The sequence below is a fragment of the Macrobrachium nipponense genome, chromosome 17, assembly GCF_015104395.2.
Source record: "Macrobrachium nipponense isolate FS-2020 chromosome 17, ASM1510439v2, whole genome shotgun sequence".
NCBI lineage: Eukaryota > Metazoa > Arthropoda > Malacostraca > Decapoda > Palaemonidae > Macrobrachium > Macrobrachium nipponense.
This window is the reverse complement of record NC_087210.1, coordinates 51,286,799-51,308,871: the sequence shown is the minus strand read 5'-3', so window position 1 is coordinate 51,308,871 and position 22,073 is coordinate 51,286,799. Positions and strand designations below refer to the sequence as shown.

Genomic DNA, 22,073 nt, shown 5'->3' with positions numbered 1-22,073 from the left:
AAGCCACGGAATTTGCCAGAAAGCAAACTCTCACACATGCGCTTTCGTGAAATGCTATTGTCAACATTTCCAGATATTGCAAAAAATTCTGATCTATCACCATCAGAGGAAAAAAAGTCAGCACACGGCTCATCACATCGCTTGTCAGCAGAAAAATCGCCTGCGGACGCATGCTCTAACATCAGCATAAGAATTGTCTAGTCAGACACACAAGTTTGGAAACTCATGATTCTCAAGAAAAAAACGTCTAACTGACACATTTCACAGAATTAACTCCGGGATATGACTAATGTGTTCAAAAATTTGTCTCGAAGACTTATTCTCTCAACATGACTGCCCAAATTATATTTCTCCAAAAATAATACACTTGTGAACATAAAAAATGCACACATCTCCAAATGACTCGTAATGCAGTAATGCCATTCGCCTCTAAATAGTCACGAAATCAAAAAAAGAGAACCACAGAAATCTTCTCTTGTCTCGAAAAAACTCCCATAACCACAAAAAGAGGGTCACCCGCCAAAGATTAATTCCAACTCCATTATGAGACACCATATTAATAATAACACCACTCCGGTTATAAAAATATTTCCTCCATTTGGTTAATAACCAACCCCATATTATTCTCTCTTATTTCTCCAATAGCCACATGTCAATAAAAAAAGACACCACTCCAGGAATAGAGAATAATCACCTCTATTTCGGCAAATACAAAATATTTACCTCTATTTCCCCAATAACTCCATGTGGAACAAAACAAGGCTCCAAAAAATATATCTCTAAAAAATGTGCTCTAGGCATCTAACTCACTCACTCACAAATATTGCCCCATAATCTCCAAATATGTGTCTCCATTTGCAACAAAGATGGCTGCAAAATTGAACTAAACATAGCTCATATCACATTATTGGCAAATATCAAAAATGACCAAAAATATATCTCCGATATATTATATCTCAAATATAACTCCAAAATAATATATACCTCCAGTTATCTCTCCAAAATAATATATCTCAATTATAACTCCAATCCTCCAAAGAATAACTCAATGTTATAGTCAAAAACTATAAAAACTCTCTCCGTTTAGCATAACTGCTAAAAAAAGGGCAAAAACTCGGCAAATAAAACTGTCTAGAAAATTCTAGAAAAAATCACTAATGTGCCACAAGTCATTATAACAGAATTCCCAACTCACAGTGTCTTAGCCAAGACTTCTCCATATGCACTACGACATAAGCCACTAGAAAACTTAACCAAGTTTCCTATCTCTCACAAAGTTGTCACAAATACAACAAGGGTATTGTGCAAGAAAACTCACAATTTCTGGAACACAAATATCCAGAGAAGAAATGTAGTGCCATTACGTATGCATTCAAAACATGCAAAAATTCTCCCATATATTTCTCTATAGCATCAAATAGCTAAAACACAAACACGTTCCCGAACAATGACTCTAAGTCATGAACTGAGATATTAAAAAAATATTCACACCAACTGGAGAGAAAAAATAAACTCAAATTCACCCTTGGTAAAAAAAACTTGTGTCAGCGATGGCTAACTTCCAAAAAAGGAGAAAAGAAAAATCAACGGCACCATTAACTATCTCCCGTAACTCACCAGATGTCAAGCAATTATCTGCTGAACTCATAAAAAAAAGAAAAAAAAACTAAAACAATGTGTTGTTAGTTCCTCCCAAATTCAAAAAAAGAATTCACCTCCCTTGATAGCATTACGGCACCCACGTATTAGTATATAAAAAATCAGTATCAGAAATATCATTATCACAAAATCACCAAAAAAAAATTGCTATCATCAAAATCATCAGTATCAGTACAAAAAATATCACCAATGTTAATGCTTGTCCATCCTACAAAAATTCAGCAAAAGTTCAGCAAAAATTCAGCAAGATTCCACACAATTCACCAAGATTCAGTCAGATTCATCAAGATTCAGCAAAACTCATCCCCGTGAATCACTGAAATATTCTCCAAAGTTACAAAAACTCAACAATTAATTAACACAAGACTTCTCCCATTAATTCATTGTAATAATTCTCTTTGAATAATTATCTGTAATAATTATCAACTAATCTCCCATGAAATATCTCAAAACTCTCTCGTAAAGTATGTCTCCCGTAATGATAATTATACTTAAGCAAACCTCCCGTGACACATCTCAAGTATAATAATTACTACTAATAATAATAACTCTCCACAGCAATAATTCTCTTGCAAAGATCTCAAGTAAGGGTGAAATTCAAATAGCATACACAGTATTGCTGAATCTTATGACATACAATTTCTCCAGCATACACCATGACATAACACCATTGCCACACAACACAGATACAACACCAATCATCGGCATTTCAAAGTAATTTCTCCAACACAATAAAAAAAAATAATCTGTGTATCCCCCTTATATTTGTGTCTTTCAAGGCACAAAGAAACATATAACACATCCCGTGCATGTTAACTACTTTTCCCCGCATTCACGGAAAAGAAAAATCTCTTTTTAATTTCCTTTTCTCTTCGTCCAAGAGAGAGAAAAAAAATCTCTTTTCTAAAAAAAAAGGACTCTACGGGCGTTTCACTTCATCAACTAATCAATCAGCTGATATCTTAGCATCCAATGTCAAGGCCAGACCCATCCCCCAACACAAAGAAAAAAAAAAAGGAGTTCACCCCCAATGAGAAAAAAAAAAAAGGTTTCTCCCCCCCTGAGAACAACCCCTCAGTCAAGCGACAGAACAGCCCGAGGCATACCAGCAGTATCCCCTATCTCCCCTTGAACAGTGTCTGAGGACCCCTTCCCAAGGTATACACTAGTGCCCATCTCGCACTATCTCTTGAGGGAGGCCAGTGGTACCCTCCATGCAACTATCCCCCCGAGGGATGCCAGTACCCTCGCAATACAAGGCGCCTCTCTGCAGAAATGTGCTGAGCCCGTAAAATTGTGGCCGCTTATCTAAGCACAGTTCACATGCATAAATACATCTTAATACACCCCTATGTTTTGAACAAAGACGAATGCATACGTCTATTATAAACACGTGCAAATAAAGAAAACACGTCACCATGGGGTAAAGACAAGAAAAATTTTTGACCTCTTGAACCAATCCCATAACCCTGAAATATTTAAACAAAAACCCTCTCCCTTTGATAAACAATAGTTCTTTAACATTCACCACTCCATAATGGGAACAAAAGGAACTCGAAATTCTCGTAAAACATGTAAATCTCGTCGGCACAATACAAACGCGATCGGTGAAAACGCACCTAGCAACCGTCACTCATGAACTAGACTGAGTTGCTTGTCTCACGGCTCACGCCCTGAAGAATCTCGGTACGAGCAAATTTGATGACCCTAATAGATTTTTTCTTTCCTCATCCCCCCATCCCACAGACGGACATTTTCTCTACCCCTTTTCACTTAGCAACTGAGATCCAACAATTTAACAATTTTCCACAATCCCACAAAGCTTTGTCGTTCGAAAACCATCGCTAAGCCATAACCCCTTTTATTTTCTAACTGGCCACCCATCTCTACATTGGCGCTCCCAGGCATAAAAAAGAAAGAAGACTTTTATATCCCCTCTTAACCTTCTGCCACCACTGTAACTGGGGGGGATTCTCCCCCCATTATTCATAAGGTAAGCGTGGACACGAAACGGAAGGCAGACCACACACAACACTACACACACAGCCTCTCTCTCTCTCTCTCTCTCTCTCCAAGGAATCTCTCTCTCTCTCTCCACCTCTTTCTCTCCATTCTAACAGGTAATGAAAATGAGAGAGTTGCATCATAACATTAACGTTTATTAACAAGAATAAATAAATCAATCAACCAAGTAATCCAGTCTTACAGACTAACTCAAAAACAGTACAATGTCTAGTCACCAAAAAAAAGTCTACACCCCTCTGGGAATTCTTTGTCCCCCCGCATTCCAGATCCGTCTGTTTCAAAGATACAGAACACATCCCGGTAAGTACACACAAGTTTAAAGACAAAGTTAATAAAATGGAACATCTTACAAGATATCAAACAAGCCATCCCTTTGGCTAAAGCACTTCAACACTTACCCAAACAACCGGACACTAAAACACTTGTTAATAACAAACTCCCGGCGAATGCCACGGCATCTTGCCTGTGACTTGAAGCCCCCTGTCAAAATCCCTCCCATAGGCTTGGGTATAACACTTTTAACAGAAAGAGGCGCACACGCACATACGAACACACAGTTCGATAGCGCCTCACAGTTCTAGCTGCATCCAGTTTCGCAAAGGCACTTTGAGAAGAGTTCATAAAACTGTCGTGCATTGACTTGTCGAACTAATCATTTTTATCTCACGCCATCCCCAGAAACTCATTGTTCAGCTACTCTCAGGTCGTCACCTCTGCACTGTTCTCCACATTCCATAGGTCACAGGGAACACATGGACAATATATTATTAATCAAAAACCCTAGGCCTTACATATATATATATATATATATATATATATATATATATATATATACATATATATATTCTTATGCTGTTGCTCTCGCAACACATAACTTCCCCTCAGTAACTGTATGAAATGTTGTAAAAGTTTGCAATATTTTCAGATTCCATATTAATTTGCTTAGAGTTTGCTAAGGATTAATATGTTCTCAAAATGTGTGTTCAGAATTCACAAAAAAAAAACATAATTTAAAGTATTAAGAGTAATGCAGAATGTGAACAGAGAGAGAAATTTACTTGTTCGCCAGGGTGGACTTGTCACTCGTCACTTGGGGCCTTGTGGTTCTAATATTTTTTTTTTCTTTTCAACAATCATGCTATGCTGACCGTCTCGAGTCATGTGAAGGTTGCATCATCTTTCTTAAGACCGTTCTGGAAGGATTCTGCCCAAAACATTTCATGTACATCTGATACTGATACCTTTCGTTTAAGTAGTTGGAGATGTTTTTGTATTGAAACTATTTTAATACTACTGATAAATTAACTTATATCTCTCGATTTGTCAAAAGATAATTTTTTGGCTCGAAAATAATTCAAAATTTGAAGTGGAAAGATTTGTGACATCACTCAAAGAAATGATAAAACTAATTTCATTCAAGAAAATTCTATAATACGTAATTTCTTTTATTTTAAGAGACTTTTATCGTCTTGAATCATGTAATAATAAATATCCTTTATGATTGTGATCCCAATTTCTCTCTGTTTAATGTTTTGAAAGAGGATTTTTAGGGTATTAGTAGTGTCTCATTGCTCAGGCATTTTGGGGCTGAGATTTCTTGCCCACTACCACAGAACAGGGAAATGTCAATCTGAGACTGAACTCTTGTGTTGCTTGGAAGAGCGTGCTGAAGCCGCTCTATCTCTCTCTCTCTCTCTCTCTCTCGCTGCTGAGAGAATTTTGATTTTACATTAACATGAAGATTTTATACTTAGTGGTTGGTCACTCATAAGTTTTAGATTGATCCTTAGTGTTTATTTATGAAATCTGAGCAGCAGACGTTGTACAAGTATGTCATGGCGCCTTTTTGGAATAATATAGTGAAATTTGGAGGAATATAGTGAACTTTGGAGGCTGCAGCAGAAATATAAGTGGTATACCAAGGTAATGTGCTATAGAAGTTCAGTTCACCAAACTTAAACCTAAAATGTATTTAAAATACTGTAAGTACTTAGGTTATTCCATGGAAATTTTTACCGTTTTTTGACATTTTGGTGTTGGCGATTTCTAGTGCATTTATCCATTTTTTCTTTTATATAAAGTGTGTTCTTCTTTTATTCTGTATGATTAATGTTTTCTTTGAGTTTTTGTAATTTTGGTGTTTTCCATATTTTTTGTGCTTTGCATTCACAATTTATTTGATTAACTTGAGTGTTTTTATTAATTAATCATTACATATTTAATTGACTTTAACACTTGTGAATTAAATTGCATTTTCGTAGAATTCTTTTGAAATTTTAATTGTTGTTTAACAATTTTGAATTACAGGCAGTCCCTGGTTTGCAACGGGGTTCAGTTCTTGAGATGTGCCGTAAGCCGAAAATCACCGTAAGCTGGAAAATTGTGAAAAATCCTAAGAAAACCTTACTTTTAATGCTTTGGGTGTATCAAAGACTGACTGCATATTTATTAAGTTTTTCATAAAAAAAACTTCAAATATTCATTATTTTGCATTTTTGGAGTCATATTCCTTCCGTCAGATCGGTGGCGTAACCCTGGAACATGTGTCGTAAACCTGGAAATAATTTCTAACGAATATAATTATAATTGAAAAGCGTCATAACCTCGGAACATCGTGAGCCGAACCCGAACCCTTCGTAAGCCAGGGACTGCTTGTAATTTGCATTTATTAAGAATTATCAAATTTTAATTGTTGCTTAACAGTTTGAATTTTACTTGAATATTTTAATTTCTTGATTTGTGTTATAAATTAATTGACTTAATTTTGCATAATAATTAATTAAAGAATTAATTAAACTTTGTGTTGCTTTTAAGGTAATAGTAAATTTCCCTGAGATTGTGAATTTCACTTATAAATTTTGAGTTTAATAATAAATTTTTGTATCTAAAATTTTAATGATAGTGTATCATTTATCACCAGTATATCTAATTTTGTTTAGTTAGAACTATAGTGGTAATTGAGCTGTTTTCCTTCAGTTTTATTGAAGTGAGTTAGAACCAGGGAAATACTTAGACTTTCAAAGTTGTTGATGGGGTGATGCCCTTTAATTAATTTAAGATTACCTCACACCTGTTTTAGTAAACTTAGTCTGATTTCTTGCATGAGTAATAAGTTTTTAAGGGATCACTACTGCCTTTAGAGTAATCAGTCATATTTTATCTGTGATGAAGTGTCTGGCTTCTGTGAGGTAACAAATTTGCATTGGTAAGTGTAATGACCAGATGCTTGGGACTTTGTCAATATATATATATTATATATATATATATATATATATATATATATATATATATATATGTGTGTGTGTGTGTGTGTGTGTGTGTATGTATATATATATATATATCTATATATATATATAATATTATATATATCTTAAAGGTACACTAGTAATTGTTAATCTAAGCTCTTTCCGGTTAGAGACAAGTGCTGGATTCCTCAAAGATGCTGAAATGAAAAACAGAGAGGAAAGATGACCAACGCACTTTGAGGTTACTGACACTTTGAAGATCACAGACTTTGGCATGAAGCACCTGTGTTTGCTGGGTGCAACAAGGGTGTGTCTGAGTGAGTTCATAACGAACGGTATATGACTTTTATTAGGGGGGGATAAGTGCTAAGAGGGAGGAATCACTAATTGCTTGTGACAGAGTGTGGAACACGCCTGGAAGAGGTGTTGCAGACCCATCGAACAAGGTAACGTAAGAAAGAACTTTGAAAAAGTTAACCTTTGAATTGACAATTATTGTGTCTGGAAAAAGAGAAGTGTGGTGCAGTACACTTTATTTTTTGACTAACTTTCATGGTTAAAGCGGTGTTCTAATTGTGGTCTCTTTATTTCAGATGGGTTCGAAGTCACCATGTAGAAAAATGGGTTCTCTAAGACTTATATTGACTTATTAAGATGTTATGGTTAGTTGGACATAATGAGATAAGAGGGGGTACTTACTTAAATATGATTTTGAGAGGAAATGATAGTTTAACGTTTTTTTGGGGGGGTCAGAGTTCAGAGTTAATTCATTTTATTCTATTCTATTAATTGGTTTTATTCCATTATAATGTTAGCTAATTTGGGAAATAAAAAGTATATTTTTGTAACTACGGGAGCTTATTTGCCTAGTTTGCTTTTCAGGCAACTCCCCAGAATGATCTGCAATGGAGAGAGGGTAGGTGTAGTTGCCAATAGTAGTTTGTTTCATTTTGTTTAAACGAGTGTCATTTGGCCTTAAAAACTCATTTAAGAGATTGGTGGCAGCGGTTAAAAGGTTTATTAATGTCATAGGTAGCGCCTCCGAAGAGACTATAGATTAGGCATATTTTGGGGAGAGTGTTTGTAACTATGTATCGGGCAACTGACTCTTTTCCTGATTTAAGGAGATTTAGATGCAAGGGAAGGTACCTAGTGCAGGGCTGTGGGCAGTCTTGTTAGCAGCGGTTTAGTGTAAACACACTTCTGTGTTATGGGGGGTGGTAAAGTGTGTCGTAACAGGAAGGAATTATGAGCGGTTGCAATGTGTGGACAGGTACCGACTTCGGTTCTATGAAGACATGAGTGTATAATTTTATGTTTCCTTTTTTTTCTCTCTCTCTTTTTATTGGTGTTAATGTACTTAAAAGTGTGTTTTATATTGATGTCCCTCGAGATTCAGTGGACATTAGTAAAATTGTGGTATTAAAATATGGGGGAAAAGTGGTGTTGTAAGTTTTGTTTTTATGCTTGGCATGAGAGAGAGAGAGAGAGAGAGAGAGAGAGAGAGAGAGAGAGAGAGAGTGTGAGAGAGAGAGAGGCAGCCCGAGTGAACAGATGCTGATTCAAGCGATTTGAGAGTTCGACATACGTTTTCTCTCGAACTGATTTTCTTCCTGTTTTTTTGTTCCCGGAGTGACCTTGTATTAATTAAGTCAGCTGATTGACATTGAACCTAGGCAGTGGTGAGTTCATATAACGGTTCGTTGGGTGCGGTGCATGTTTATTTTATCTTTCATTGGTGGATGATCATTATTAATTTTTTTGGGTTGGAGTTTTTGTGTGCATAAGTATATCAATGTTACTGAGGTCAGGGCGAATCCTGAAGTATAAGGGTTTTCATAAAGAAAGCAAAATGGTGGACGCAAGTGGAAACCAGACTTTGGTTCACAAAATAATGAATTTTAATGCGGGAGTCAGCCTGTTCTGTGGCATTGTAGACAGCGTTAATTTTATTGAGGGGGAATTAAAGATGATATAGAGGCGTTCACAGAGGCGAAAGCCTTGTTAGATTTCAGTAAAGGAGATATATCCTACAGGCGTAGGAGTTTTCAGTATACAAAATGTCAGTCATGGACCGAATTACAAGCATTTTTAAGAGTGGCCTATGGTTCAAAGGAACACGGTGATATTGTGAGAGATTTAAGAGGGCTGTACAAAATCCGGAAAGGCACAACAAGCCTTATTGAGCATAACTCAAAACTTTTAGACTCAGCAGGAGAATGGATACAGAAATTGAAAAATTCTAAATGGGTTAATGGGGATAATGTCTCACTTGACAATTTACATAAATGGATCCATTTTGTACATGACGTACCAGACAGTCTTGATGAAAAGATTGAACCTACATCAGACGAAGAATTAATTTATTCCCAAATTCAGAAACATATGTCCAAATGTCCCACAGTGGATAGTACATTTTTTAATGGGACCAGTCCAAGAAATACAATGCAAAGAGACAGAATTTCCTTCTCCCCATTTGTGTGCAAAAGTAGAATATAATAGAAGATCGATCAATCAAAGGCAACAGCAGTTGCGTTGCTACAATTGTAACAAACCAGGCCACACAAAGAAAGTAGGCAGAGTCAAATATTGTGGAATGTGTAAGAGTGTGGATCACTGTTGGCAAGCTTGTCCGTCTCAGATACGGAGAGATGAGAGGCCTACACATAAAAAATCCGGAAGTTACAATACGAGAACTTCCCAAGCAGGTCACTTACGAGGGTAAAGGGATCGGCAAAATTTTTGGAAAGCTGCTCAACAAAAAGGGTACAGATGATTTATACGGGCCATTGTGGTCTCGTGGGGGACGCCCCAGAGCCTAGGCCTATAGTATATGGAACAGTAGAGGATGTTGATATCCCGATCTTTATTGACACCGGTGCGTCTATCAATTTAATGGATCATAATTTGTATCAATCCATGTTCTCCCATTACCCATTGAAACCCTCAACGGAGACGTTGTGTGATGTTCAAGCCCATAGATTAAACACCCTGGGTTTTGTTAGAATACGGTTTACTCTGGGTGATAGAGTGTTAATAGAACCATTTTTGGTTATAAAAGGGGTTGCGTTGGGCAACAGACTTTTGCTGGGCCATCCTGCATGTAGAAGACACAAGATATCGGTCCATGCAGGTGTTAGTGGTATAATGGTTGGAATACCCGGTGTTTTTATCCTTTATGAGGACGCAAGTGAAACAGAGGATATGGGGAATACTGAAAATGGGGGTACATTTGGTTGTGCTAATGGTAATGATACCAGGATATGGGGAGTGGTGATACCAAAACCCACACTGATGATACGGGGAAGAACTGCAGTGATGTTAAACGGTATATTGTGGGCCACGGTGGTAACGATTTTGGTGGATTTGACAATGGCATTATGGGTGGTGATACTGATACTAATAATGATATTATTACTGATACTAACAATGGGGTCTTGGTGGATGCAATGAGAACGACGGGTGGTGATATTTATGGGATTGTCGTGAATTTCTAACTGATCGTTCGAAATCCCCGCCATTTAACTTCACAAGTGTTGCGTTAAATTGGGGCAAGACTGAGGGATCTCGCGGGCGATTCATTGAACAGAAAGCTGTCCAATACACGACAGTTTATGACGCAATTCCTAAAGGCATGGCGGGGAAGGAGCGCGTCTTATAGAAAAGAAGACGTTATGAATTTTCATTAATAAATATAATTTGCTGATCACTAGTACGAGATAAATTATCTATGTATAGATTTGGAGCCAAGGACTCCATAGCCATTAAAGAATTTGCAGATTACGGCCTTCAGCCAGAACTTTAAGTCAATTCCTTGATCTTAAATAATAACGTAACAGTCATATTTCACATTCAAGAATAAAATAGATTTAGTGATATACGTAATGTCGAAATAATCGATGATTCCCGCCTGAATTACAAGGATTCTGTAGTTCACGCGGGAAAGCGTAAGTTTCTTTTAAAGAAGGGCGAAGCGACGCTTCATTCCTGCCCAGAACCCTGATCCGAGTAAGTACCGTAAAATTTGTGTGTCTCTCAATTCTCCGACTCCCAGCCATCGCCATGCTAGGTCGAATTCCGTCTTAACAGTAAGTTAACTTTATCCACGTATAAACGTGCCATCCCTGCGATGAGGGACTCGATTTATGCAGCAAAAGAAAGCTGCCAGTGCAAGAAAGTTATTTGTTTGTGACATTGAGTCAATGGGTCTCGTACTGTGCAGATTTTTCGTCCAGTTGTGGACTTAGTGCTTTACAAGCACGTGACATCAAAGATCCTATGTGCTGCAACATACAAAGGCCATGATAATTTTCAGGTAATTATATACATTGGTGAAAGCAGTACGAAACTGCGTGTACTGTGGAATTCTGCTAGGAACTTTAGTTTCGGTGTACTGTTAATGTATTTAAATGTTTATTTTTTCGTAATAAAACTGTTATGTTGACCAAATTTTATTGTATCTCACCCTAAGAGTTTTAGAGTGCGCGCCTCCTCAAGGCCTTGTCATCTGCCCAGAACATCCGAGCACGAATCATATACCTAATAAAAGTCGAGAAAATTTCCGACAGGGATCGTGGAACGGGGAGGTACTAACCACAAATATAAATGTGTTTTATCAGAGGATGTTATTTCAATGCCAGGTTCAAAGACTATGGTAAAAGTCAAATTGAGGGAAGTGAAAAACCCCACGGAAGTATGTGTAATTGAGGGTAGTGAGAAACTAAGAGGGGTTATTAGCACTGCATCAGTGAACAGTGTATCAAACACTGGTGTTACATGGGTAGAATTACTGAACTGTAATGATACAGTTAGGAAATACCAGAAGAATACATATGTGGTATATCTCCAAGATTGGAGTAACGACAGTGGTTCAATGGCTATTGTAGAGGGGAAAACTGAGTTTTCAGAGGCAGAAATGCAATCAAGGAAGCAAATATTCAGAGAACATTTAGCTAATGCGCATTATAATGAGCATATAGAAGCGGTAAGCGAGCTCTTGGCAGAATTTGGGGACATAGTAGCTTTACGAGGGGATAAACTGGGATCAACGTGTTAGAAAATAACGTAAACTTGGAGAAAGGTACAAAACCCATTTTTATTCCTGCATACCGCATACCCTTCAAAATCAGAGAACAGGTAGAAAAAGAGGTCAATAAATGGGAAGAGGAAGGAATCATTAGACCTAGTGTGTCTCCATACAACTTTCCTCTGTTAGCAGTGCCTTAGAAGGACGGTTCTGTCAGAGTATGCGTCGATTTTAGATGTTTGAATGAAAAAACAATTCATGACTGGTACCCAGTTGCATGCATACCGGATCTTTTTGTAGAAATTGGGGGACATAATATTTATAGCTCAATTGATTTAGCGCAGGGTTTTTTGCAGGTCCCTCTTAGTGAAAATAGTAAGGAATATACGGCCTTTTCAGTGCCCAAGGGACACTATGAATTTCCGCGGATGCCATTCGATTTATCGGGTAGTCCGATGACCTTTACCAGGTTGGTTAACACAGTTTTGCAAGGGTTATTGGGTAAAAATGTTTTTGTGTACATGGATGATATAATAATTGCAACAGACTCAATCGTGCAACACCTGGAAGTTCTTAAGGAAGTACTTAGGAGACTTAGGTTAGCAGGATTGAAAATTAAGCTAGCTAAGTGTTCCTTCTTGAAAAAGCAAATAGCATATTTAGGTCATGTCATATCCAAGGAAGGGGTTAGAGCAAACGACGATAAAGTCAATAGCGGATTTTCGCACCCCGAAATCAAAGAAAGAAATTAAGTCTTTCCTAGGGATGGCAGGATTTTTTCGTAGGTTTGTGAAAGGATTTTCTAACATAGCAGCTCCTCTAACAGATATGTTGCGGGAAGACATATCTGTTACAATTTTGGAAACATTTTCAAACTCATGGAAGAATGAATTTGACTAAAGGTAAAGGTTCATATAGAATTTTGTTTGATTCCGAAGCAAAACAACTGTAAAGCATCCATCTGATATTTTACCTGACTTGCATGATATGAAAATTTAACATTCAAAACTATATACAGTTCCAAACAATACGCAAACATTGAAGAACGGATAGTATGTATAAATATAATACACATTTAAACCAAATAAAGAAAGGTAGTAACCATATGAAATGAACAGATATACATGGGGCATGTCATGACAATTCTGAAAAGGTTCAGTTTGACATTCAAAACTATATACGATCCCAACCAACATGCAAATTATTAAAGAATGTTAAGTTTGTGTAATACACATTTGCACAACAGATATGGACCATGTCATGACCATTCTGAAAATGCTGGTTTGACATTCAAAACTATATACAATCCCAAACAATATGCAATTATTAAAGAATAGTAAGTTTTTATAATACACATTTGAACAGAAAACAGATATGGACCATGTCGGGACAATTCTCAAAAATTTTAGTAGTTTGATTCTATGATTATCATGTCGGTTGTCAAACTCATCTACAAAACTATCTAAGTCAATACTCTCAGCCCATTTACTTTCAATTGATAATAATGCAGTGTTACTTAGTCTCTCACTTGTCACTGAATTTCCAAGAAATGTTTTAACTATTTCCATTTTGGAAAAACTTCTTTCACAAGAAGCACTAGTAACAGGAAGTGTTACAGCTATCAATAGTAACCTGTATAAGCAGTCAAAGGCAGATTTATATGGATGATTAAATGACAAAAACTCCACCAATGATGTAGGTGGCTGAAGTTCTTTCTGGAGCAATTTCTTGACTGAAGGTAGCTCGTGTTTTAAATCACTTTGTTTAACTGAATATGATAAAGCAAATGACTTCAAGTCATCCTTATGTAAGAACGTCTGTCCTGCAGGACAGAGCTGAAATGCCACAGAAGATCACACATGAATCTTTGGAAAAACGACGATCTTGTATGAAGTACCAGACTTAAACAGTCTGGTACTTCATACAAGATTGTGACGTGTTGTGCATGACTTCACTCCACAACTCTCTGACCAGTTGTTTCCAGCATGTTAAAATCACGGAGCTGTCGAGGTTTTCTTGAACGTTCTCTTGTCACTGTTGGTGAAATGTCACATTTTTTTACAGAGTTCGTCAACCCTATTATAGTAATTCTCAATTAAGTTGGAGTTTCTTACATCAGCTAAATCTTCACGAAGACAAGAAATAAGTTTAGTTGCTTTTCCAAGGTCTGCCTGTTTGTCCTGCAGCTGCTGAGATACTTTATTTATATTTCCTAGAATTTCAGAGAAAAACTTCAATAAACAAACAAATTCTGCATCCATCTGAGCAAGTAAACCTCTAGCAGATACAGCTCGAGCTCCAGTATCATCTGCAGAAGTCTCCTTCAAAAGTCTTATAATACATTCCAGATGTAACAAAGCATTTTCACAAGAGGTAGTGCGACACCACCAGCGGGTATCACTGAGATGTTGAAGTTCTCGAATTTGTTCTTCAGGAGACATTTCACGCTGTATAGAAAGGAACTTCTCACGAACCACTGCATTACTAACAAGATAGACTTCTTCCAGAAGACTGCAAAATTCAGATGATTGTGGTACATTCTTTGCAACAATTGTCAAAACCAAATTGAGCTTATGACCATAACAATGAAGATAAGAAGCAAAAGGCGCTTTCTCTTTTATACGTTTCTGAACGCCACTAATTCCTCCACTCATGACTGATGCTCCATCAAATCCCAAGCCAACAAGAGAAGATTTATAATCTAAGCCTAATTTTTCTAAAGTTTTCAGTATTATACCTGTGATATATGCAGCATCCAATGAAGACATGGGAGTGAATGAAATAAAACATTCCTGAATACAGTGTGAGATTTCATTATAAAATCGTACTACTAGTGCTAATTGCTCAGTTTTGCTCACATCCTTGGCTTCATCGGCTTGAACAGTAAAGTAATGGCAAGATTTTATGTTTTCAGCTATTTCTTCCTTCACAATTGATGCAAATGTATCAATCATCTCATTTTGTATTGCAGAACTGGTGAACTTCTCATTTTTTTTACCACTTTTGACACGTTCAGCTATGACAGGATCATGTTTGGCAATGAATCTAAGAAGTTTACGGATATTTCCTGGATTTTGTTCATCGTCACGTTCTCTGTTGTGACCTCTTTGTGCTATATTTTGTGTTACTGTCAGGAGTATAATCTCACCAAGAGTTTTTTTTTTATGTAATGACGATTTTCACGGACTTTCTTCTGGTAGCCCTCACTTATACTCTGTTTAATGGATGTTTTATGTTTCAATTTGTTGGTAGTCAATCCACGCAGTATAGGAGGATTTGTGGATATACGAGCTCAGGTGCTTTGCAATGGCCCCAACTATTCCTTGTGCCTTTTTCCATCGTCTAAGGCCACTCTTTACAAATGCATCGTCTGCATTGCCATAAGAAGGTGATGCAAAGTGCCTACAAGCAAAACAGAACATCGCATCACGTTCTTGCGAGTACTCAGCCCAATTTTGTGTGACTAGTTAGTGGCTATTGTTATATTCAATAACGATTAATTTTATATATAATATTTCATTAAAAAATGGGGGGGCAAACCAGGGGCATGGCCAAAATCTGGGAGGGCAGCTGCCCACCCATGCCTCCCCCACCCCCTAGAATCGCCACCGAATTCAATCCCATAGCGTTTTATAGCAAGAAGTTTAGGATAAAGGACAGCAATGAAAGATTAATGGTTATCGTAGATAAAGAAGCCTTTGCAATAGTATCAAGTTTGGTTCATTTTAAAATGCCACTGATGGGGAAAAAAGTAGAAGTCCTTACAGACCACAAGCCATTATTGGATCTTTTTAATAAGCCCGATTTGACCTAAAAGAGCTTGATGGTTCTTAACTATCAGGGACTTCGATGCAAAGCTCAAATATATAGAAAGCAAATTAAATGTAGTCGCGGATGCCCTTAGTAGAAATTTTTATGACGCGGAAGGATCTCAAGTTACGCTAGTTACTAGTGATTCTATACAATGGGATATGAGTCTCATAGAGCAAAGGCAGGATGAAGATGAAATTTTGGCAGACGCAAAAGCGTTTCTTAGAGGGGAATTAGTCAGGAAAGGTTATAAGTTACCTTTTTTGAAAAAATTAGTCAGGAAGGGTTATAAGTTACCTTTTTCGGGTTTAGAATTAGAAGGTAATCTGTTGGGCAGGAAAATTAAATATAAATTAAGGACTAGTGAAAGTAAAGGAGGCACCACATAGATTGTAATCCCGAGAGTCAAGTGGTTTTGGATATAGTACATTGCAGGTTCGGTAGTCCACACTTGGGGATAGAAAAATCTTATAATGAGGTGCGTGCTAAATACATTTGGAAAAACACGGGGAAAGATATGGAAAATTTTGTGAAAAACTGTACAGTATGCTTGCAAACCTGCAAGGATAACTTCCTGCAAATTAGGGTCATATCCGATACCAACTAGACCTATTCAGAGAATATATATGGATATCCTAGGAAATTTTTGTGAATCTAGATATGCCAATAAGTACCTGTTGGTAATAATAGATGAACTAAAGAGGATAGTAGAAATTTTTCCACTTAAGCATAAAACAGCTGAAGAAGTAGCTATAGCATTTTTCAATGGTATCATTTGCAGATAAGGCTCACCCGAGGTTTTATTGACCGACAATGGCAGAGAATTTGTAAACAAAACTTTAGAATGTTTGGCAGAAGTCATGGGGATACAGAGAGTAACAATTATTCCATACAGGCCTAAAGCTAATGGGTTATGTGAAGGAGCAAACAGGAAAGTGCTCGAAGCTCTCAGGAAGACTGTAGGAGGAAATGATAAAAACTGGGATAGATATATAGATGTTGTTAAACATAACATCAACATTATGGTTAGTGATTCCATTGAAATGTCTCCATTTGAAGCATTGTTTGGTTGCCAAGCACGAAGCACATTTGATCTGTTAACTATTCCTCATTGTGGAGAAGATACAATCGAAGCATTAATTTCCACAGCAAAGGAGAGACATGCTTGTCTCAGCTGTAATCTTCTCGAGGCTACGACCCGAGAAATGGTGGAAAGAAGTGATTAAAAAACATTCGATGTTAAAATCGCTGTTGGAGACATTGTATTGTTAAAAATCAATGTGAGAAATTAAGTAAATTACAAATTGGGTCCGAAATTTGAAGGTCCTTTTAGAGCTGAGGAAAAGACAGGAAACAGATTTATGGTCTTAGATGAAAAGACAGGTTGGTCGAAATTAACTCATATATCTAAACTGAAAAGAGTTGGTTGTAGTAACTAAGAATGACATCACGCAGTTGTATTTTTTCTGATTTTGCAATTTGATGAGGAAATGCGATTAATCAGTTTAATGTAACGTTTTTTCCCTTTCGTTTCTTCTACTATTATGCGCAAACTGCGGCGATTTGGCGTAAAAACCAGAGGTAATTATTTCATGATGAAAAAAGGGGTGGAAAGTATGGGAAATTCCTGCTAAGTTGAGAAATATTATAAGAGGTCCGTGTGGTAATTCCTGATGGTATTGGTTTATTGGGGCTGAATTTTTTGTGGCTATAATTCTTGGTGGTGAATTTTTTGTGGCTCTAATTTTTGGTGGTGATCTGTGGTTTTACGAGCCAAAGAGGTGGGGATTGTGGTTCTTTTGGTATTATGGCTCTTGGGGCTGGCACTAGTGTATTGTGGTTTTATGGGGCCCTATAAAGGTGTTGTATTTTTATATTCACCAGTGGTTATATTTGGTGGTATATAATTGTTGAATTGTGGTTTTCTGTGGTTTATATCCCGACTAGGTGATTATTGGGGTTTTATATACATGTGGCAGTATCATGAATGAGTTACGTTTCTGAGGACAATTTTTGGGTACCCTTGAGGTGACAACGATGATGTCCTGAGGATAATTTTTGAGGAATGTGGTTCTATAGTATCAGTAAAGGTTTTTGGGCCATTTGAAGGAATTATTATTTCTGAGTTTACGAGTCTGACTAGACAAGTCCATAGTGTGATTTGAGCACATGCTGTACACACAGGTGGCTTAATGCTGACTGCTGTGATGAGACCGGTTGTTGATATTTTCTTTTGGAGTTGATTACTTGGAGGTTTGCACCGTTTTCAGGGACGTAGATGATGACATTCCATGGGGAAGAATTTAAGGGGTCAATTCGGGTCGATAGGATATGTTGCGGCAGCAAATTCCGTAACGACACACTGTTTTATATGGAACAGCGCTGAATTATATATATTTTTCTCTCCTTATACATTTTGTAATGGGAAAAGTTGAATTACTATTATTTTTTTTCCTACAAGAGAAACTTGTAATCGGAGTTAAGCTTTACATAGGATTTCTATTATAGAAAGGAGGTAGAATTTATCTTGGGATATGTAAGATAGAAGGGATTATTCAGCATTATGTTTGATGGAGGTTAGCTGTATAAACATTACAGGGGTTTTGCTGTATAGACATTATGGGGATTTTTGATAGTATATTTGTCAGATATAGGATTAGTTATGAGGATTCAGTGGATAAAGATAATATTTTGTTGACTATGAGATTGGGTATATTAGCTTATGACAGATTCGTGTGTTAAAGCAAGTCTTTATTTGTTCTAAGATCATGTAGACTTCAAATACGGACACACAATGACTTTAGAGAATTTCCAACTTCACGCGAGGGTGACGACAAAAACAACTTGGATCTACAACGCCAGGGGTTGGATCTTCACACAGGCGACGATGTTACGGATCACCTTAGCATGGACGAGATGTCGTCAATGGATCGTCTCAGGATACATTCTGGGGCAAATCAGGAGTCTACAATCTTCTACAAGGCGGGTGCAAGACGCACTTGCATGGGAGTCACAGGATATTTCAAGCAACGAGGGTGTTAGGATACACCTACAGGGGTCGCAGACGCTTAAAAATGGCACATGCTGAATCGTTTCGAGATGGCTCAGCTGGGATCTACAGTTATTCGATATAGGTGTTTTTGAAACACTTACATGGGACCACAAGGTGGTTCAAGTTTCGCCTACACAGAAGGCTGTTACGGTTCCACAACCAGAGGATAACGATGGGGATGAATTCTTCTTCGACAAACGCTACACAGTTCCAGTGATTGCAGTTATAATAGCTATAATGATAGTCGAAATATGTGTTATAGGGGCTATCTTGCAAATATTATGAACTAGTATATACTAGTAGCCAATGTGGTGTGTGACAGGGGTGCACAAAAGACATAGGTGACCAAGCCATCTTAAAGGCACAGTAACCTTAGCTCTTGCCAGTTAGAGACAGATGCGAAACGCTGGATTCCTCGAAGATGCTGAAATGAAAAACAGACAGGATAGCTTACCAGTGCACTTTGTGGTCAGTGACACGCCTTGAAGATCACGTGTTTCATGCATGAAGCATGCATGCCTATTGTGTGCCAATTGGTGTGTGTGTGTGTGTGTTTGTAACGAACAGAAAATTACATTTAATCTGAACAATTGCTAAGGGGGGGACTCACTGATGTTGATAGACAGAGTGTGGAACACGCCTGGAAGAGGTGTTGCAGGTCCATTGGACAAGGTAACGTAAGAAAGAACTTTGGAAAAGTTAACTTTTGAAGTGACAATTACTTGAGTCTAGAGAAAGAAAAGTGAGGTGCGGCACACATTCTTTATTGACTAACTTCAATATTTAATTGATGTCATGATTATGGTCTCTTTATTTCAGATGGATTTGAAGTCACCAATGGATTTAATCTCTGACTGGTTTTGACAATTAATAAACTATTAATGTTTGGAAACTTAAATATGATTTTGAGAGGAATATGATAGTTTAACGTTTCTTTTGAGTCAGAGTTAATTAATTTTATTCCATTTTAATGTTAGCTAATTTTGGGAAATAAAAGGTATATTTTTGTAACCAGGGGAGTTTATCTTTGCCTAGTTGACTTTCAGCCAACTCCCAAGAGGGTATGCAACGGAACAAGGGTAGGTTAAGTTGCCAGTTAGACGTTTTGTTTCATTTTGTTTAAACGAGTGTCATTTGACCTCAAAAATCCGCAATACATGTACAAAACGCAAAAGTTTGCAGAGTGTAATGCATGCACCACTGGTCTCGTGGTTCAAAAACAAACAACATTATTATTCTCAAAGCATTTACAAAATAACAAATCAACACTAATGATGATACTCGACATCCTTAGAACTGCTGGTTTTCAGGAAAAATATTTTTCTGACTGCTATAAACATTTGTTCATTTGAAGTGAATTTGTAAAGTAGAATATTTTCTATTTTGGTACCGTACTTGAAGTAAACTCGTGATATGTACACAGGGTCGATATAGATAACATGAGTATATATAGATTTTAGTTCAAAAGATTTCCCTGTAGCTTACCATAATGGCATGTATAACTTACCAGACCTAGACCAAAAGAAGTTGCTGCATTTGTTTTTACTTCTGTGCCAGTCTATCTATTATTTCCGGGGGTTTCGATGCTGGCAAGGATATCTTTCTCACATGCCATGAGCATGAATGATTGGAAGTGTTCTGTTAGTGAGTTCCGAGGTTTGCACTTTATGCATTTCAACTTGGAAAATTTTATTTCACAAGCGATTTGAGTTACTGAAAGTGTTAGTATGCAGTGAAAAGGCATGAATATGTTTCTGTGTAGAGATTATATTTCTTCAGGATGTTGAAGATACATCTGATGCAGTTTCTGGCACGAATTGCATTCACTTGTTGGTGTTTCTTAATTCTGGTCTAGATCATGACTTTCTACAGGCACTTCATCAGGATCTTCTACCTCAGCAACTCCTATATCATATTCTTGTGAAAGGCTCTTTTTCAGTAATTACCATCTTCCAGCAAAGTCCAACAATTCCTCTTGAGCCTTTGCTGTTGTTCCGTGACAGATTCTGTGCTGGAAAAGGAGGCAATGTCCTGCTGACAAATTGTGTTGGTAACTTTCTCTAAACATATTGGTACAGAAGTCCCTGATTCTGAAGTAGAAGCAAAATTCCCAGGGTCAAAGCAAGCGATGTCCAGATACAGATCCTTGTGCTGTGAAAACCTGCTGGTTATGCTGGACAATGCTGCATCCACCACATTGTAACAAGTTGTTTGGTAGCATTCTAGCGGTGTGATTTTCGTATCCAAAATGCGATAATGACTATAATATAGTCGTAGTAATTACAATGAAACCGATGTAATATTGGTCATTTTTACCACACATATGAAATTGTAATAGCCACAAACTTCTCAAATCCTTTGCTGTATCACCGACAAGTGTCATTGAGTGAACAATCAAACCTGCAATTTTTTCTCCCAGATATTTGTAAGTGAACTAGAATTTCTTTTTTCGTGCACCTTAATCTGACCCAAGTTTTTTTTGGTTCCCGAGATTTTGTCCTGAAATTGTTCATATCAAAAATATTTTTCGGTGGAAACAAACCGAGGAAACAAAAACCCTTACCAAAAGACAGCAACAACAATTTAATGGCTGCAAATAAAAATGCAATCTTACTTTTAACCTTTAATTAAAAACGCGCTGCTACAGTAAACAAATTTATAAAATTTTGCACGTCATCTTTGAAGTCTTTGATCATTGTAGTGATATTTACATAACATATGTCTGACTTCGTCATTCTCAGAAATCCCCTCGAATGCCTTTCGATCATTTCTTATTGCCACTGCGAAGTATTAATGTTCCTCTCTCTCATAAGACAAAGGATACTGTTGCTTTTTACGCTTGTTGCACTGAATTCTAGACCCTGTTGTTGTGGGTCGATGACAAGATCATAAGGACAATACTGCTGCTACCCGGTTGAAGGGCTGAAGAGACAAGGCCAAATTTGGAGTTTTATTACAAGATTAAAACTTATAAACACAATAATGGTTCCCTGTAAAGGTGCCAATTAACACAATTCACAAAAGACTCATCTACAAAACCCACGATAATTAGATATCAATCAAACCCGCAATATATTAAGCACAATATATTTTCAAAGTAAATACAATACACATACACATCTCTAGAACAATAACCGGCTTAATTAGAGGAGAGTATTTAATCGCCATACCTGCGAGTTAGATGCCTCAGGAAAGAATGAGTCCCAGCTAGTGATTGCTCAATTTACACTTTGGAGACAGCAACTTAAGAACTAAT

At 37.2% G+C, this 22,073-nt stretch overlaps 1 protein-coding gene across 1 annotated transcript; it reads right to left on the bottom strand.

Annotated features, from left to right (window-relative positions):
* Positions 1 to 814: 814 nt before the first annotated feature.
* Positions 815 to 14,909, bottom strand: LOC135195906 (uncharacterized). The gene is made up of 3 exons (XM_064222413.1): positions 14,070 to 14,909; positions 13,430 to 13,790; positions 815 to 870 (listed from the first exon to the last, which is right to left on the bottom strand). Exons 1-3 carry the CDS (start codon positions 14,907 to 14,909, stop codon positions 815 to 817), a joined length of 1,257 nt encoding a protein of 418 aa, XP_064078483.1.
* Positions 14,910 to 22,073: the final 7,164 nt, after the last annotated feature.